General features: G+C 42.6%; 1 protein-coding gene across 1 annotated transcript in view; it reads left to right on the forward strand.

The window, feature by feature from the left end:
* The window catches only part of C6H12orf56 (chromosome 6 C12orf56 homolog), a 91,833-nt gene that overhangs the window by 33,081 nt on the left and 38,592 nt on the right, over positions 1-20,160 (forward strand). The window contains exon 3 of the mRNA XM_075553233.1: positions 7,794-7,866. Within this exon, the coding sequence (XP_075409348.1) occupies positions 7,794-7,866 (73 nt within the window). The remainder of the gene's footprint in view (positions 1-7,793; positions 7,867-20,160) is intronic.

Consider the following 20,160-nt stretch of genomic DNA (forward strand, 5'->3'; position numbering starts at 1 on the left):
TGACACCCAGAAACTTTTCGTAAGGCTAGAACAAACAAACAAACAGAAAGTGTCGATGTTCTCTACATTGGGGATGACCTACTCAATCCACTGTCAGCAATCAGTGCCCGCACAGAGCTGGCCTTTGAAGAAACGATGTGGGGCCATGTCTGACCTTTTCTGGCTACGCAAGAGGGAATGGGAATCCAACTCCACCGCCCGCACAGAGCTGGCCTTTGAGGAAACGATGTGGGGCCATGTCTGACCTTTTCTGGCTACGCAAGAGGGAATGGGAATCCAACTCCACCGCTACTCAAGGATGATCCCTCTGAGGCAAAGGTCAGACCCTCCTCTACCTTCTATTCTTCTTTACCTCATTCTGACCCTGACCATGCCTACCACGAGACTCGCCTTCTCTGCTGGGTTTAATAATCCATTGTAATGGCCAGACAATACTCATGATTATGGGGGTTTATTAGGAAAGTTAACAGGTTAGCACAAGTCAGGATCAGATCATGCTAAGAACACAGTTCTTTTATCCACTGCGGGGCCTCTTTTCAGCTCTCCGGACAGGCACATCTCTCTCTGATCCTCGGCCTCTCGGCCACAAGTCCCGGCCTCTCCCTGCTTGGCCAAGTGTTACAAAGTTCCTTTAGCACTGTTAATGCCAAAGGACACCCTGCTATTCATGCCAGGCTCCTGCCCGAAGGCACTCAGCGTTACTCTTTCCACTTGGCTGGGCAGTCACTACTTCCTCTGATGACCTCAGGGCGGCTCTGGTCCCTCTGCTGCCTCGGCCACACCAGGCAGAGCTTGCACACACTCTGCTAGTGGTTCTTCTTTCTCCATGTCTTGGCATTCTTCAGTTCTTGCGTCTGAGGTGTGTCAGGGGAAAGCCAGCCCCTAACACATCATTACATGTCCGGTAGGCGCAATTGTACAGCGATAATAAGTAAAGATCATAGTAAAGTTATAGAGAGCATGAGAGACAGAAGTATTGAAATAAATAGAGTCATATACAATTCATGGTAGCACGCTCACCTCAGCCCACTCGATGGTCCATGTGGAGGGAGAGAGTCTCTCTTTAATGCTAGCCCAGGCTTTTTATATTCTCCGGGGATGTGCAAGCCCCCTAATGACAGGTGAGCACATTCATCACAGGGAGGGGTTGTGCCATAGGTAATACCGTAATGAGAGGGGGTGGTCTAGGGACATACATCCAACAGTAAGAGGAGGAATTGGGGGTAAACATTTGATAAGATGGGCGTATAACTTTGGATGTCACAGAGTCAGTTTGGCCTGTTCCCTGACTCATCTGATAGAGATCATTACTGGTAGGGTGAGAACAGCTTGGTCACAGGCCTCAAGGAGGAATAGTTTATTGTCCCCAGTAGCAGGGAGTGAGGCCTGCCATGTAGTCTGGTGACTAACTACCCTCGGGAGGATGTCTGTGAGCGTTTGACCTCTCCCCACAGAGATGACTCACTTTCACACCTAGCAGAATGGGCAGACTGACCCATCTCCAACCTAGTGTTCCTTATTTGCATAACCACACCCAATCGTTTAGTGGGCCTTCTCCAACAAAGCTGTGACAGAAGAGCCATAACAAGTAACTTCCTTTCACTGCATAATGGAAATCAAGTGAGTACAATAAATATTCGCTTCAAAACAGAGATCTAGATAGAGCCTAGATCCCATTGGATTGGTTCTTATCAGGCTTTCTACTCCTGTAAAGAGTGTTACAATCTCAGAAACCCACAGGGAGTCAATGGATTTAAAAAAAATTAATCTGGTTTAATCATCTTCCTACAAAGCACATATTTCAAAGTAATACCTGAAACAAAACAAACTAACTAACAGAAAGAAAAACCTGGAGAAGAAAAGCAAATGAGTAACTGTAAAAATGGTGAAAGTGGCTTCAGGTCTGGCGAGTATTCATCTCTGAGTGTTGGGCCTTCCCCCACAGTCCTGCCCGGCTAATCATCTACAGATTCATGTGGAGAACCTACTTATTCCTACCAACCATGCTGCACACCTAGGTAAAAGGATGAGAAGTCATCTTTTGATCTTGTTCTCAGGGAGCTGAGTGTCTGATACAGGTGATTTTCCTTCTCGGAAAGATCCACCATCTGTTGGGGAGTGAAGGGACGAGGGTCAGGGCCCCTGGCACTCACCCCACTCCACCAGATTTTTCTTATATTTTACATTTTAGGTTTTACGGAAGCTGTTCTTATGAAAAAAAAAATTTTAATTCAAGGACAAATGGATACAAATAACATAACATATAGTTCAAGATTAAACTGTTTACTTTCATTGTCTTAATATATTAGGGGACTTTAAAAAGTTCTTAGGAAAGTTTCACTATCTTTTTGATCCATTTTTCCACAAGCTCTTTGAAGCCCCCTCGTATGCAAGGTCCCTGGGGGTGTAAACTCTTTGTGCTCGGCTCCTGACCTTGAAGTTAATGGCGTCAACCCACCAGTGGCACTGTGGAGGAGAGGCCCGGAGGGCTGCGTGCAGAAAGATTACAGGCAAGAAAGCTCTCCGAAGCATGTGCACTCTCCTCCTGCATCACACAGGGTGGCCATGAATCAGAACAGACTGGATCGCAATGGGGATGCTTTCATATCAGAGGAGTGGAAGTCATGGGATTGAAAGAGCATGGAAATTGTCCACAAACTTTTTGAAACACCTCAACCCCCTTGTAAGGAGCCCTTGAGGGTACCTGTCTCTGTAGTTGGGTGCTGGTGGAAAGCCAACTCTGGCCTCTGCTGAGCCCAAGGGTGAAGCCTGACGCTCTCACTTGCTGGTGTGTAACCTTCCACAAGTTGCTTACCCATTGTCAGCCTCAGCCTTCTCATTTCTCTTTTTTTAAGAGGAGTGGGAAGCCTCATCTTTCTCCAGAGGAGTGGTGGGTGGTTTTGAGCTGCTGACCTTGTGGTTAGCAGCCCGATGTATAATCGTTACACCACCCAGGGCGCTCTCATCTCTATGATGAGCTACACAGGGTGGTAGTAAATGAAGTCATGGGCTGTCCACACAGCTGGAAACCAGTCTGACAAAGCCATGATCCTCTTAGCATGAAAGGACAAGGGAAGTAGGAGGTCTAAATGGCTCACGGATGGGGACTTCCACTCTGGCCAACTCATCCCCTCTCCACTCCACTTCATACCAAGTCAGATCCAGAGCTTCTCAAGTGAATAACTCTCCCGGTGTGGGAAAAGCGTCCAGTGTTTGTAGCTCTCTAGGACACTTTTCCACGCGACTCCAGGGCGTGGCAACTGTAGAAGGCCTTGTAATTAGCAGACTTATTAAATCCCTAGGGGCTCCCTAGGTCCCTTGCTGTACTAATTAGGATATCTAACGGGTGTTGGTTGCCTTAAATGCATATTTATTCTTGTCCACAAGCATAATTATCTGTGTTTTTTTCTTCCTAGCATATGTGGGAAGATGAAAACACACATCAAAGAAGCCAATTACACATAGACATTTTATAAAATATAAATGCCTAAGAAACTTGGCCAATGGTGTAAAAGCAGTAAATAAGTAAACAAAGATGCCAACCCCCAAACTTGGTTGGTGTTCACGTGCACATCCGCATGGCCATCCATAAAATTATCATCCCCTAACCCATTCTTTACCTTTCATCCCTAAAGGTGCCATTTTTCATTTCTCTTGAGGATTTTGGAAAAACAGAACCAAAGAGACACAACATACATGATAGGATTAAAAAACAAACAGAAAACTCCCCAACCCCTGCCTTCCTGCATGTCGACCCTGACGCGCCTGATGCCTCCAGTTCTCCCTCAAGCTGCTTGTCTACTCCAGGTCCCTATCCCCCACCCCACCTCACCTCCCTGCCAATAGTTAGCTGCTACTATAGATCCAGGGTCCTGTGGTTACGCTAAAGGCCATTCTGTACTACAGTGGCCCGGAAGTGTCACAGATGGACTCTAACGTGTCTGCCCATCTCTTTGAGGAGGCAATTACTAAAACCCTTAATGTTAGTGGCGATGATGTCATGCCTAGAAAATTAGCAAGTGATAACTACTGAGCGCATTTAAATAAACATAATTGTTAGGGCTGACTTCAAGCCTCTTGGGTGACAGCCTGGGGAATATTTATGTCATGTGGTGAAAGTGTGCTCACTCCACTCAGCTAGATCCACCTGAACAAAGAAAGCTCAACACGAATCATCTATGGTCAAGATACTTAAAGGTTGAACAGGATTCCACTAGGCCAACCTCTTTCCTTGCCTAGTCGAGAAGGAGAGGCTTTCCTCTGCAGTGTACATGTAGCCCTGAGGAGCCCTGGCGGTGCTGTGGGCAAACCTGGGGCTGCTCCCGTGAGAACTGACTCCATGGCAGTGGGCTTTTGCTGGTGTTGTCTTAGGGCTGTCCCTAGCCCTTATCTGAGGGGATATTCAAAAGTTTGTGGAAAAATTCCAGTCTTTTAATTCCATGTATCCATGAACTTTCTGAGGCCTCTTCCTATGGGCCACAGTTACGATCTTGCAATGTTTACGTCTAGCTGAAGGATAGTGATGGAGCTCTGGATGGACAGTCTGACAGGACCAGGAGGACAGTGGTGAACTGTATTGGTGGCAAAAGCTCTAGAATGGATCGAGTTGTGAGATCCTTGGGTTTTATATCGCTGCTCCCATGGTAGCCGTCAGCTCCCTGTTGCTAATGAGAAGTTGAAATGTGGCTAGCTCAACAGTGGAAGTGAATTTTACTTTAATTCATTTAAACCTGAACAGCTGAAGGTCACTCAAAAACCCACCCCTAGCAAGTCCTTTCTGACTCTGGGTGACCCTCTAGGCCCGAGCAGAGCGGCTCCAGAGGGTTCCTGAGGCTCCGTCTTTACGGAAGCAGAGGTCCTCGCCTTGCGCTGCAGAGCGCTGGGGGTCCAAACCACCCAACTTTCTGCCTGCTGGTGGCCTCCATAAATGGCCAGTGACCACCGTACCGGTTACTGCAATTCTAGAATTGCAAGAGACCTTAAAAACTTTAGTACTTCATTTTGAATCACTAGCATGAAGTGAAATAGACGCGTCCTCAAACGAGAGCGAAAGATGGTTAACTTAATGCAATCTAAACAAAATGAATGTCTTCATATGTATATATCTATACTATAATATGTATATCTGTAGGTAGACACAAACAAAAAACAAACCAAACTCACTGCCACTGTGCTTATGCCGACTTACAGTGACCCGGTAGGACAGAGTAGAACTGCCCCTGTGGGTTTGAGACATCAACTGTTTACAGTAGACTCTAATTCCATTTTCCATTTCTTTCTTCTTCTATAATTCCATTTTTATGAACTTTTTGAAGCCCCTTTTATATAGATAATTGTCTATAGCTAGACATAGCTGGATCTACAAGGGGCTTCAAAAATTCATAGAAGAATGGAATTAGATGATAATGGGATTTTCCACAAATGTTTCGAAACCTTTTTTGTCTACAGTGTAAGTCAAAAAGTGTTGCTATTCGGGTTCCAATTCATATGTGCACAGGTTTATTCCAAACAAAATGTATTTCAGCATGTCTGTGATTCATGGATGGCTGCAGACAAGTTATGTATACGTCTCAGAGTTCCGTTTAAAAAAAAAAGGCCAATCAAAACAGTAGCTTCCAAATTCCTCTACGGGCCCAGTTAGATTCATGATGGTTGTGGCAACTATTTTGTTTTGTTTTTTAATCTGAAGTGGTAATCTGTAGATTTTCTTGAAGTACACAAAGACAATCATCGAAGCTTATTATGAAAACTGACAGTTGCCTTGGTGAGGAAAAGGCCAGGAAAATTGCACCAAGGAATTATTTTCCCCTCACAGTGCACTTGCTTGATCTTTGAAGGTGGCAAGGATTGCCCTAAGAGAATTTCATTGGGACACATTACCCCACCCACCTACAGCCCTGATCCTGCCCCTTCGAACTTCGTCCCCCTCCCCTAACTCACAGAGCATTCAGAAGGAGTGCTAGTTGAGCCCCGTGAGCTGGCAGAGGTGTCGTTTTGACATGATGCGAGTGGAAGAGCGCAGGGCTCTTCAGAGCAGGTCACAGAGATGGAAGCACAGCCTTCGGACAGGTGCAGCTCCCGATGGATGGGGTTCCGAGAAACAACTTCACGTTTTGATGTTGACGTTGAGTGAAGCTGCCCGTGGCTTCGTAACACTCATTTTGGACTTCTCATATATCCTGAAGTCTGTCCGGTGCTGTTGTGAGGTCCAACTAGAACAATAAGGTATGTTCCGAAGAGCACGGGTTAGAGCCTCAGGTTAGCGGGTGCGCGTCACACTTGACATACCAGAACCTCTTGCAGTAAAGAAAGCAGCTGCCGTGTGTTCGTGAGGCCCCTCCTAGGAGTGTTCCTCACTGGCCAGTGCAGCGCAACATGCCATCAGACACGCATTGTGACACATGGCTGAAGGACGCTCCAATTCAGCCACTGAAGAAGAAGGTCAACTGCACAGGAGGGCTACCGTGGTGCATAACTCCATGTTCTTGTTATTATTGTTCATACTACCAACTTCCTGAAGACTAGACATCCCAGCAAGTGTAAAGAGGTCTACCTGTACTACAATTCTGAGCGAAGAGCAAAGAGGATCCTAAGATTCTCCATGCCACTGTTACAAATTAAAATCTAGAGCTAATAAGAGGCAAGGTAATAACATTGTTTTGTTACAATAGTTCAATTATGTCACAGTAAGAAAGGGAAAACTCAAGAGTAGTGAACTCGGTTAGGATCAGGTTCAAGAGACAATTTAAACCTAGGTGTAGGTTGACTGCTTGGTAATACCAACTTCCTAATAGGCCTCAGTGATCTCTACCAAGAAAGTGCTAATATGCTCCATTCATTCCAGTAATAATCGAAGGCATTGTTTATACCATAATTCCACACCCACTGCGATTGAGTCAGTTCCATGAGGCGAAAGAGTCTATGATGATTGGGATCTTAAGCACTTATGTAAGCGTTTTTAGTTTGCAAGTAGGAAAAAAAAGATTCTCAGAATTTATTGTACGGATTTTGGTGTCTTTGGGTGGAAGTAAAAGAAGGGACTTCTTTGTCATGCCAAATCCTGGACGGCCGGAAACCTTCTCCTCGGGTCCTGATATTGCTATTTTTTCACTTCCAAAGACTTGTAGCTCACCTCTAGCTCCAAATGTCAGAAATTCAAGGGAAGACAGTGATGGGCCCAGAGTGAGTCAGAAGTCCCTAACCAGTCAGCTATGTCCTGGATAGGGTTGCAGCCTGATCTCAAAGTGCCCACAATTTGGAGTGCTTAAAAAAAAATTAACATACTCGCCAATGTTTATTGCAACAATATTCATAGTAGCAGAAGCCATCGACAGATGAATGGATATACCAAGTGTGGTACTTCCATGCAATGAAACGCTACTCAGCCATAGCAAGACATGAAGTCCAGATACATGCTACAGCATGGAGGAAAAATGACAATGTCATGCTGAGTGAGATTAGTCCGTCACAAGGAGACACAAAGTAAGACAGCAAGCAAGCAAGCTGAGGTCAGAAGAGTCCGTGGTCTTAAATGAGTGTGATTAAAATGCATTTTCTCAGCTTATTTCATGGAAACCGTTGACCACGTGAACATACTGTCAGCTTAAGCTTCAGTGGCCCTCCGTTTTGAGGGTTCCCCTCGAAGTCTAACTTATAACTTTGGACATGTCAGCTTTTGTGGGGATTTGTGAACAGCCATCAAGTCAGTACCTGGGACTAGGTCTTCATGAACTCAGCCAAATGATTTATTTAATGATCAAATAATTTTAAATGTTTATTTTGATGTTTTTTAGTGAAGGAAAAGAATAATGGCTCCATTTTTTGGAGACGCAAAGAGCCTAGAAGTGTAAATGAGTCGTCTCTGAGGTAAGATTTTTGCTTGCTAACTAACTCGCTTTCCATTACAGATTGCTTTCCCTCTGCTCAGGGCACTGAACTGAGTTCTCATGCAGGCAGTAATGAAGTTCTGATTTCCACAGAGGGAAATCAAATTCAAAACCAGTTAGATTACTCACCACCCCATGCCCTCCAGTCAGTCCAGACCCACTGTGACCCTGTAGACTGGGTTTCTGAAGCTACAGATCTTTACAGCAGCAGAGACTCGTCTCTCTCCACAGAGGCGCTGTAGGCTTGAGCCACCTTCACTACCGTTCACGTAAGGCATTCCTAACCCACAGCGTCACGGGGGCTCCTTCGTCAGATAGTAAAGTGCACCTTTTCTCATTTCAACTGAATAGATAGTTGTCACTATATAAATAAATAATTGACTAAGTGAAAAGACATATTGTAAGATCCATTTATATCCACGAAAATGGATATAAATATGTGAGTTCCTATTCTTCAGAAGCTGGTTCTAACCAGGATATATGGAAATGGCATATGTATAGATGTAGTCATCTATACTACAAAGTAGACATACTAAATGTCATTAATGAATTTGAGCAAATTGTGAAAAGATTTAAAGAAAGGAAAGACCATATTCAATGTATGGAGGCAAGCTCCGATGTTAGATGACAGTTGGTAAAGGTCTGATGTGCTTTGCACGTGGAGATGGGGATTGATTAGTTCAAGAGAATAATAGAAGCTAAGATCAAACCCACAATTCAAACTCAGTGTCAGCGTGTCAATTCTGACCCAGAGCGCCCCACTGAAGGGCTTTTGAGATTGTAACTATTTACAGGAGCCAATGGGTTCCTAAGACAGAAGCAAGGGAATTGACCATGTATTAGGGACAGTAAGTAGTCCAATGTGATTTAAAAATAGAACGTGACAACCATATACAAGACTAGAAAGTGAAACTGGGCCCGTACTTAGAGCTCCTCAAAAGTCATAATGACCAGACATACCACCAGCAATTATACCTCTTGTCCCACGTCCCCTTCTAAGTCCAGCTTGTATTTCTGTTAATGTACTTAAAAAATCATCTCTAGCAAAATTTTACTTGCATATGATGTTAATAAGATGGTGTGATAATTTCTGTATTCTGTTGGCTCACCTTCCTTTAGAACGAGCAGAAATGTAGATCCCTTCGAGTTGGTAGCCATCTTCCAAACTTTTTTTCTTTTAAATCATTTTATTGGAGGCTCATACACCTCTTATCACAATCCATACATCCATCCATTGTGTAAAGCACATTCGCACATTCATTGCCTCATTATTCATCATTCTCAAAACATTTGCTCTTCACTTAAGCCCCTGGCATCAGCTCCTCATTTTCCCCCTCCCTCCTTCATGAACCCTTGATAATTTATAAATTATTATTTTGTCACATCTTACACTGTCCAACGTCTCCTTTCACCCATTCCAAATCTTTAAACATAGATGAATGAGTGTTTCCAGCATTGTAATATGTTTGTTAAAACACCTCAGTTGGCTCCATCAACTCCTGGAGCCTTGTTTTTCACCACTGTCAGCTTGTGTTTTTGCCATGATGCTGGGAGCCAGAATTTTAAATAGCAGAAGGGCCATGCAGAATGGGCAGATTTCAGCAGAGCAGACTGGGAAGAAGACCCCGGTGATCTACCTGTAAAAAATTGGGCGGTGAAAATCATATGGATGGCAGCAGAACGTTGACAAAATGCTGGAAGACAGGCCCTGCCGGCTAGAAGACATTCAAATTATGACTCAGGGAGGTTGCCTCCTGAAGCACAGATGACCTTAGTAATATGGTTAGAGCAGAGCTTTGAAACCTTTCATTTCTTGATGGGGAATAGTAGCAAACATCCATTAATAGGAATAGGTTATAAAATATGAATCAAGGGAAATAAGAAGCTGTTAAAATGAAATAAAACACGTGAAGCCCAATATCCTAGGCATTAGTGAGCTGACATCGACTGGTGCTGGCCACATTGAAGTGAACAAACATGTGATCTATTATCTGAGAAAGACAAATTGAAGAAGAATGGTGTCCAGTGTATCACCAAAAAGAGCCTTTCAAGCTCTATTCTGAATACCGTGCTGTCAGTGACAGGATCATATCCACATATTCCTACAAGGAAGATCAACTAATATGACTACTACACACATTTACTCACCAGCTTCTGATGGCAAAGTCAAAGGCACTGAGAATATTTTTACCAATTTTGGCTGTCTGAATTGTCCATTTAGTAATACAAAATTAAAATGACTCCCCCCAAAGTGGGCTTTATAGTTTGATGGTCATGAAAGCTGGAAGCTCCAGAGGAAAGTTCTGTGATACACATTGTGGTTTACAGCTTTACCGGGGTGTAACTGGCACATCACAGACTGCACATATTAAAATGCCCAATCTGATACACTAGGAGATGTGTATACACCCATTAAACCACCAGCTCAACTAAGTTAGGGAATGTCTTAATTTTTAAAAACGATTTCATGCTTGTTAATTAGTATTTCATTCTTACACTTCAGAGATACCATAGAGGTAACTTATTTCTCTTGGTTTATATTCAGGCTGTCTTGGTTTGTTTCCTGCAAACTATTTTTAAAATCTCTGATGAAAGGCTACTTCTATATAAAAGAAAATAGCAAGTTTTTTGCCAATAACATAAACTTTAACACAAAAACCTTAGTAAAAGATACAATATGATTTCACTGTCAAAAGTAAGCCAAACGCATAAGAAGTTTAAGAAGTAAAAATGAGAAACTCCCCAGTCCACAGTTTGAGTGAGTAAGCATGCCAAGGCAGGTAACAACATCCCTTCTCCTTGCTGCCCTTTAGTGCTGCTGTTATGAGTGATGAAGTAGTGTTACCTTATTTATAAAATGCTCTTTGATAATTTGGAACATTGATCCACAAATATGATTAACACTTGTTTGCCAATGACAAAATAAAGTGTTCATAAACTCCAACACATCAATATTTTCAGAAGCTAAGCAAACTTTACAATGACTCTAGATGAGATTAACTCATGTCCTCACATTTTATTTGTGTAAGGGATAAACACATACACACTGCATTGTTTGGCAGTAATTAGGGCAACTGAAGGGCACATTCATTTGTTTTCAGTCTCAGGGCTCACTGTCTTTCACTACCTAATGACTGTGTCTAATGTGAACAGCAAGGATGTTACTTTGAAGATTAACGTGTGCCTGACCCAAGCCACTGGTATTTTCAATTGCCTCATATCCTGTGAGAGTTGGACATTGAATAAGGAAGACTGAAGAAGAATCAATACATTTGAATTATAGTGCTGTTGAACGATATTGAAAGTACTGTGGACTGTCAAAAGGACCAACAAATCTGTCTTGAAAGAAGTACAGCCAGAATATCCCTTAGAGGCAAGGATAGCAAGACTTCATTCCATGAACTTTGGACATGTCAGGAGAGACCAATCTGTGAAGAAGGGCATCATGGTTGGTAAAATAGCGGGGCAGCAAAAAAGAGGAAGGCCCTTGACAAGATGGACTGACACTGGTCATATCGACGGACTCAAACGTGAGAACAATTGTGAGGAGGGCACAGGGCCAGACAATGCTTCATCCTGTTGCACACAGGGCCACTCTGAGGCAGGCCCAACTCAACTGCACCGAACAGCAACAGCACCCTGTGTGAAACATTTTCATATGTTTTGTCCAATTTCATTGGCAGTCTCAGGTGGGAGGGTAAATCTGGTCCCTGTTTTCCTGACTTGGCTATAAGCAGAAGAAAACTATAGAATCTAAACTTGTTCCAGTTTATATGGAAGAGAGAGTGCTTGAGTGGGTATCAGATCTTCTCTGGAGGCAGTAATGTTTCCATAATTTTCATAAAACAATCTTTTGTTATATATATTTATGTGTATATATATATAACTGTAATCAATAAATTTGTTGCCATCTAGTAATTTTCTTAGAATAGATTCTGGGAGAATACACTGCTACAGATAAGAGCCCATAACACAAGGAATCCAGGACAGATAAACCCCTCAGGACTAATAATGAGAATAGAGATACCAGGAGGGTAAGGGGAAGGTTGGGGGAGAAAGAGGGAATCAATCACAAGGATCGACATATAACCCCCTCCCAGAGGAGACAGTGAGGGGAGACAGTGGATGATGTAACATATGAAGATAATAATTTATAATTTATCGGGGGTTCATGAGAGAGGCAGGTTGGGGGAGGGAGGGAAACATGAGCTGATATCAAGGACTCAAGTAGGAGAATTCTTTGAAAATAATGATGGCAACATATGTACAAATGTGCTCGACACAATGGATGAATGTATCGATTGTGATAAATGGTGTAAGAGCCCCCAATAAAAGTATTTTTTTTAAAAAAGAATAGATTCTGAGATGAATTATTGGCTTAAAGCTTTGAATATTTTCAAGGCTCTTGTTATATATTGTCAAATGGTTTTTAAAAAGAGTATGTCAATTTATAATCTCAACACTGGTGTTTGAAAGTCAGTTTCTTTCAACACTTCACAAACGGACGTTGCTGCTGTAGTGGCCATAGAATTGACTGATTTATGGAGACCCCACGGCTGCAGAGTAGAGTGGGCCCCCAGATCATTCTCCCAAGGCCCCTTGGGTTTACTTGTGGTGACTTGGAAGTTGTTTTCTGTTTGCTGGCACACATATACTGTTGTTTTATGGTGCCTTCCAACAAAACCAAACCCGCTGCCATTAAGTTGATTCCAACTCAGAGCGACTTTACAGGACAGGGTGGAACTGCTCGTATGAGACTGTGACTGTTTCCAGTAGTAGAAAGCCCGTCTTTCTCCTGCAGTGCAGCTGGTAGATTCAAACTGCTGACCTCGTGGTTAGCAGCCCAATGCATAACCCATTATGGCACCAGGGCCCCGTTTTACTCCTTTTTCATGGTGTCGTGGGGGAAGGCTATTAGAGATCCTAGGGAATGAGGGCCACTAAGACCACCTTTTGTCTTGGGCTCTGCCCTTCTGAATCTACTTACTGTTCAATTAAAGACTCCAACTCCAGTTCTATACAATGACACAAACCATTGTCCAGCTTAGAAGTTCCCCAATTACCAAAGATTCACATATACCTTTTACAAATGATGAAACCACATCGTCTTAGAAAACTTTGTAAGAGAAGTTTAAGTATCAAAAGAAAGAATCGTTAGAGAAATCAATTGACTAGGTGAGCTCATTTCCCCAGAATTCCCACTGTTTGATGTTAGATTGGCTAAGGGAACTTCCATTTGCTCATCAGCCAGAATCTGGGACAGTGACTGCTGCTTCTTAATGTAGTGTTACTGCTTTGAAATTAGTTTACTCTCTTTTAGCACATGCTGATGAGGCCATGTGAAGAGCCAGCCCAGGTCCTCTGGGGTGAAGGAATCAAGCTGACCTGCGATAATGGCAGAAATGCATGGTTTTCAAATCCTGGGTGAACACAAAGCACCGGCATCTCTTGGAGGCTCCGGGCGAACAGATTGCTGTGCTTCTCCCCAGACTACTGCATCCAAAGCTTCCGAGGGGGACCAGCAATTTATGTGTGGCAGCTCCTTAGATGATTCTGTCAGCGAACTCCCAAGGTTCGGGAATTAAGACCCTAGCACCAGCTTCAGAAACCGTGTGGCACGGGCGGGGGGGGGGGGGGCGGGGGGGCGGTTAAACTTTGGGTTGTTAATCACATGGTTGACAGTTCAAATCCACCAGTTTCTCCATGGGAGAAAGATGAGGCTGTCTGCTCCCGTAGTAAGATTTACAGTATCAGAAACTTAAAGGAGCAGTCCAGTCCTTTGGATCAGTGTGAGTTGAAATGGATTCAAAGGTAGTGAGTTGAATACAAGCCGCCACCATGTCTCATCTACACGATTGCAGCTCCTCTAACTAGCCTCTCCTTCCCCACCTGAATCCATTCTCCATCCTAAAAACGAGCATCTTCTAGAACTCGCTTTGTTTGTTGGTTAAGGCCTTCTAATGGTATCTCTTTTACCATGTCTATACTTCTGAACAAGACCTGGGCCTTGCTTCCCATGCCAGCTTTTAATTCAGTCACATTACCCCTGGCTTACCAGTGTAGTCACACTAGCATGACACCTTAACCTCTTTCCAGCTTCCTTTCCCCTCTTACCCTCCTGGCCAGTTTAGCATCCTTATGAAATTAGATTGTGATGCAGTTAATTGGACAGTATTATAAAAGTGCTGTGTGGTGTGGTTGTTAAGAGCCATCGAATTGGTTATGTCTAAACCCTGCTCCATCCTGAGATGTCCTTACAAGTGTTGCTGTTTGAATCCTTTCTTGCAGCGACTGTGTCAGTCCATCTCATTGAAGGTTTGCTTGTTTTTTGATTTACCACAGGGAACCTTGGTGGCGTAGTGGTAATGTGTTGACCTGCTAACTGCAAAGTCAGCAGTTTGAAACCACTACCTGCTCTTCAGGGGAAGATGAGGTTCTAGAATTATAAGCAAGGGTCCTCAAACTTTTTAAACAGGGGGCCAGTACACTGTCCCTCAGACCATTGGAGGGACGGACTCTAGTTTAAAAATAAACTATGAACAAATTCCTATACATAGTGGACGAATCGACTGCTAAGCAGGACAGGCAGCGGTGGAAAAAAAAACCCAGCAGGCTGGATAAATGTCCTCGGTGGGCCACATGTGGCCCGTGGGTCATAGTTTGAGAACCTCTGAAGGGCATCCACAGAAGCAGTTCTGCCCTGTCCTATCGTGTTGGTTGAGTTGGCATTGACTTAATGGCAGTGTGTTTACTTTATCAAGCGTGATGTCCTTTTCCAGGGAGTGGCCTCTCATGCTAACACGCTCAGCCCCTCTCCCACAACCCCTCACCTCCACTTTCCTATTAGGAAACTTGTTGCTCTTCAGTGCTGCCAAGTGGGCTGTGACTCATCGTAACGCTATGTACACAAGAACAAAAGGGAGTGTACAGTAGATGGGAGGGCTGGGAGTGGGGGAGGCCAAACAGAGCAACCCAAAACATCAAGCAAGAAGGTGAAGCATAATCTTTTTCCTTAATGAGAAGCTTTTTACCAGGGGAAGCCAGCCCCTAACACATCATTATAGGTCCAGTAGGCACAATTGCACAGTGATAATAAGTAAAGATCATAGTAAAGTTATAGAGAGCATGAGAGATAGAAGTAAAATATTGAAATAAATGGAGTCAGACACAATTTTCATGGTAGTGTGCTCACCTCAGCCCCTTTTATATTCTCTGGGGACATGCAAGCCCCCTAATTACATGTGAGGACATACATCACAGGAAGGGGTTGTGCTATAGATAATACAGTAATGGAAGGGGGTGATCTAGGGGGATCCACATATTAGTAAGAGGAGGGGTTGGGGGTACACATGTGGCAGGATGGGCAGATCCTAGATTCAGGATGGCAGCCTAACTTTGGATGTCACTGAGCTGGTTTGGCCTGTTCCCTGGCTCAACTGATAGAGACCATTATCAGTAGGGTGTGAGCTCCACCTAAGGAACCAAGCTAATGGTCCAAGGAAGGTCGCAGGCCTCAGGGAGAAGTAATCCATTGTCCCCAGCAGCAGGGAGCAGGCCACCGCTGTGGTGGGGTGAGACAGCAGTCTGGCAGCGACTGCCTTCAGGAAGGATGTCTGTAAGCAGCTGACCTCCCCACACAACTTTTCTTGGCTGAAAGGAGAACAGGCTAGCAGTGTTATTCCTCTGCATTGTAGGCTCTGGAGTCACACTGCTGAACTTAAAATCCTCCTCTGCCTCGGGCTATTCACTCTCGTTAGGGGAAGATGGCACTCTGCAGTATCTATCCCACAGAAGCAATACGTTAGGGCTAACTGGTGGATACACGTAAAGTACATAGACTGCACCCGGCACTTAGTGCCGACGAAGAAGCTAGTTATTGAGGACTAACACAACCAGCCACCTCCAAGTCTTGAGTCATGGTCTAGGGCAAAATGATATTGTACTTTTTCTTTTTTATATATATTCTACTTTTTCTAGTCACTAATGATACTGTAGTTTTTAAAAGAATAGAAATGTTTAATATGATGGCAACGAATCTACATGAAGTACAATCTATTTTAATTTTCTAAGTGTTTCTTATGCAAGGCATTGTTCTAGTTCTATTAGAGGACCTTGTCTTGTGTTTATGTAAATATATTATGCATGTAAGTTACTCAAGAGAAAATATTCAAGACCTCCACAGCTATCCTTAGAATAAAGTCTTTATTTCTTTATATTTCCCAAAATCAACTCTGAAAACAGTAAATTGATTTATTCTCTCCTGTTGTGCTGCTGTCTTGAGTGCTGGGGGCATAGTGGATTTGAAATCTGAACCGACTGTGGAGAAAGGTTGAGGCTATCTGCTCCTGTAAAGACTGACAGCCTCAGGAACCCAAAGGGGCACTTCTGCTCTGTCCTGTAGGGTTGTTATGAGTTGGATCTGACGCCATGGTAGGGGTTTTATTTTTTCATTATCTTTTTCTATGCCGTACCCTGTATTAAATAAAATATTTAATTTTACATAATAAAATTAATCAAGAAGGTTTTAATACCAGGTAAGATGGATTAAGCAGCGGGAATGCAAGTAAAACACTCAGTAGAATGTATAGAACCTGATTTTAAAAACCTTTCCAAAAAAGGAGTAGCTGATACCAAAGGCTCAAATAGAAAGTAAATGTTTAGAAAATGATGATGGCAACCTATGTACAAATATGCTTGATAAAATTGATGTATGGAATCTTAAAAGAGCTGTAAGAGCCCCCAATAAAATGATTTATAAAAAAAACCTCTTCCATAGAAATTAAACAAGGTTCACAGTAACAAAGCAGAATATTAAAAATGTTTAGGATATAATATAAAATTACTTGAAGAACCAGAAAAAGCTTAATATCTCACAAGGGAAAAGATAGCCCAAGGGTGTCCAGCCTGAAATAAATGACAAAAATATTGGAATTATTGGGCAAAGACTTTTTAAAAAATCATTTTATTGGGGCTCGTATAACTCTTATCACAATCCATCCATCCATCCATTGTGTCAAGCACATTTGTACATTTGTTACCATCATCATTTTCAAAACATTTTCTTTATACTTGAACCCTTGATATCAGCTCCTCATTTTTCCCCTCCCTCCCCACACCCCTCCCTCATGAACCCTTGATAATTTATAAATGATTATTATTTTGTCATGAAAGACTTTTTAAAAAACACCCAACTATTATAAGCATGATCTAACAAGTAGGGGTAAAACAAATGAAAAGATAGGTAATCTCAACAGGAATTAGGATATATAAAAAGAGACCAAATTGAAATTTTAGAACAACAAATATAATAAAATAATCAAACTTTTAAAAATTCCCTGAAGAATAGAGAAGATGGGCAAAAGGGCCACTAACTCCCCTCTGAACAACAGAGAGAAGAAAGGCAGAAAATGTGACCAGAATTTTAGGAAACTATAGTACAAGACAGAAAGGTCTGAAAGTCATGCCCTCACAGACCCAAGGAGAGGAGAAAGAAAGTAGCACTGAAAAATAGGGGCTGGAATAATGGTTCAAGTTTGTCAAAAGATAGAATCTTAAAGATTCAAGAAGCTCAGTGAACCCCAAACAGGATGAAGTCAAAGAAATCCACCTTTAGATACATCACACTGCTGAAAACAGCAACAACCAAAAGAAATATTGGAGCTGCATCACAGTACTGCCAAAATGCACATGACCTAGCTAAGGTCGATTTCAGAAGGAATATCTAGTTTTTAATACACTCACTAAGAAATACTGGAGGTCAAAAAGCACATGGACTAAGTACTCAACCTACAAAGAATTTTCTTAAAAGAACATCAGAGCAAACCAAAAGAAAATAATGTTAAGAACAGAAATCAGTTCAATAAAGAACAACGAATAGAGAAAATTCTAAATGTGTTCTCTTTAAGACAGGAAATAAGACTCATCTTCATAATATCCAGGTAGTCAGTGTGCTGAGCACAAAACCTCAAAAGATGGCAATTAAGTAATTAAGCAGAGAAAGGATGGGGTTGCAGTGAAATTAACTGTGGTGCTAATGCCCAAATATTCTCTATGGAGTTCAGTGGGGTTTGCCTACTCGAGTGTCATATTCACCCAAGTTCTTTTAAGCCCCACCTTTGGGCTCCACACTCTGAACAGTGTTGATGCAGCAAATACTTCCCAGAATTAATATATTTTAGTGGCAACATCATGAGACCTGTTATTAAGTAAAACATAGTTGCTACCTAAGTTTTCAACAAGATTCAGTACTAAACTAAAGGCTTTTTAAAAATCAGTACTGAGTTTGTTGTTTTGTTGTATATTGTTGCTTTGTTTTGCTCTGTCTTGTTTTTATGCATGTTATTACCTCCGCAGGTCTGTCTAAATAAGATAGGATGGATGAACAATCTGGAAGAGAAAACAACCGGACCGACAGTTCTGGGGGGGCATGGGAGAGGGGGAGGTGGGGGGAAAGATAGTGGAGTTAACAAACTCAGGGACAAGGGAACAAGTGATCCAAATCGGTGGTGAGGAGGGTGTAGGAGGCCTGGTAGAGTGTGATCAAGGGTAATGTAACCAAGAGGAATTGCTGAAACCCTGGTGGGGACTGAGCATGATAGTGGGCAGAAGGAAATAGAGGAAAGAGCGAGGAGGCAAAGGGCACTTATAGAGGTCTAAATAAAGGCATGTACATACACAAATATATTTATATATGAGGATGGGGAAATAGATCTATGGGCATATATTTATAGGTTTAGTATTAAGGTAGCAGAAGGCCATTGGGCCTCCACTCTAGTACTCCCTCAATGCAAGAGTACTTTCTTCTATTAAATTGGCATTCTATGATATGCTCACCTTCCTGACACAACCACTGAAGACAAAGTGAGTGAATAAGCAAATATGGTGAAGAAAGCTGATGGTGCCTGGCTATCAAAAGATAAAGTGTCTGGGGTCTTAAAGGCTTGAAGGTAAACAAGCGGCCATCTAGCTCTGAAGCAACAAAGCTGTGTGGGCACACCAGCCTGTGTGATCACAAGGTGCCAAAGGGATCAGTTATCAGACATCATCACAACAAAAAATCATATCATTGTGTGCTCACCACCATGATACGATCGCTGAAGACAAATGGGTACATAAGCAAATGTGGTGAAGAAAGCTGATGGTGCCCGGCTATCAAAAGATATGTCTGGGGTCTTAAAGGCTTGAAGGTAAACAAGCAGTCATCTAGCTCAGAAGCAAGAAAGCCCATGAAAGAAGCACACCAGCCTGTGTGATCACGAGGTATTGAAGGGATCAGGTATCAGGAATCATCAGAACAAAAAACTCTTACCATAGTGAATGAGGTGGGGAGTGCGGTGCAGAGTGGAGACCCAAAGCCTATTTGTAGGCCACTGGACATCCCCTTGCAGAGGAGTCCAGGGGAGGAGACGAACTAGTCAGGGTGCGACGTAGCAGCTATGAAAAATACAATTTTCCTCTAGTTCCTAAATACTTCCTCCCCTCCCCCACTATCATGATCCCAATTCTACCTTGCAAGTCTGGCTAGCCCAGAGGATGTGCACTGGTACAGATGGAAACAGAAACACAGGGAATCAAGGGAGGATTATCCCTTCAGAACCAGTGGTGTAAGTGGCGATACTGGGAGGGTGGAGAGAGGGTGAGTTGGAAAGGGGGAAATGACTACAAGCATCTACATATAACTTCCTCCCTGGGGGGTGGACAACAGAGAAGTGAGTGTAGGGAGACATCGAACAGGGCAAGATATGACTAAATAATAATTTATAAATTATCAAGGGTTTATGAGGGAGTGGGGAGGGAGGGGAAAAACTGAGGAGCTGATGCCAGGGGCTTAAGTGGAGAGTAAGTGTTTTGAGAATGATGAGGGCAATGAATGTACAAATGTACTTTACACAATTGATGTATGTATGGATTGTGATAAGAGTTGTGTGAGCCCCTAATAAAATGATTTAAAAAATCAATATTGAAAAGTCTAGTCAATTTACATGAAATTTATTTGGAATTCATTTCAATTATTAGAATCTTTTATGTAATTTAAAATATGCTAAACATCCACATATATGTATTTGAAGGAGAAGGTTGGAGTGTTAGGAGGAAAACTAAAAGTTTTAGGAATTGTAGCCAAATGTAAATTAATCAGAATTAAAGCCAAGGCATTTTAAAGGTTGCTATCTAGGCTATAATAATTCAATTTCTGACTTAAATGTAACTTTACTAACATTCGCATCTAAGACATAAGCTTCAGAGGGCTTAGATGTTGAGTCCAATTCCAAGCCTG

This window comes from Tenrec ecaudatus, chromosome 6, assembly GCF_050624435.1.
Source record: "Tenrec ecaudatus isolate mTenEca1 chromosome 6, mTenEca1.hap1, whole genome shotgun sequence".
Lineage (NCBI taxonomy): Eukaryota > Metazoa > Chordata > Mammalia > Afrosoricida > Tenrecidae > Tenrec > Tenrec ecaudatus.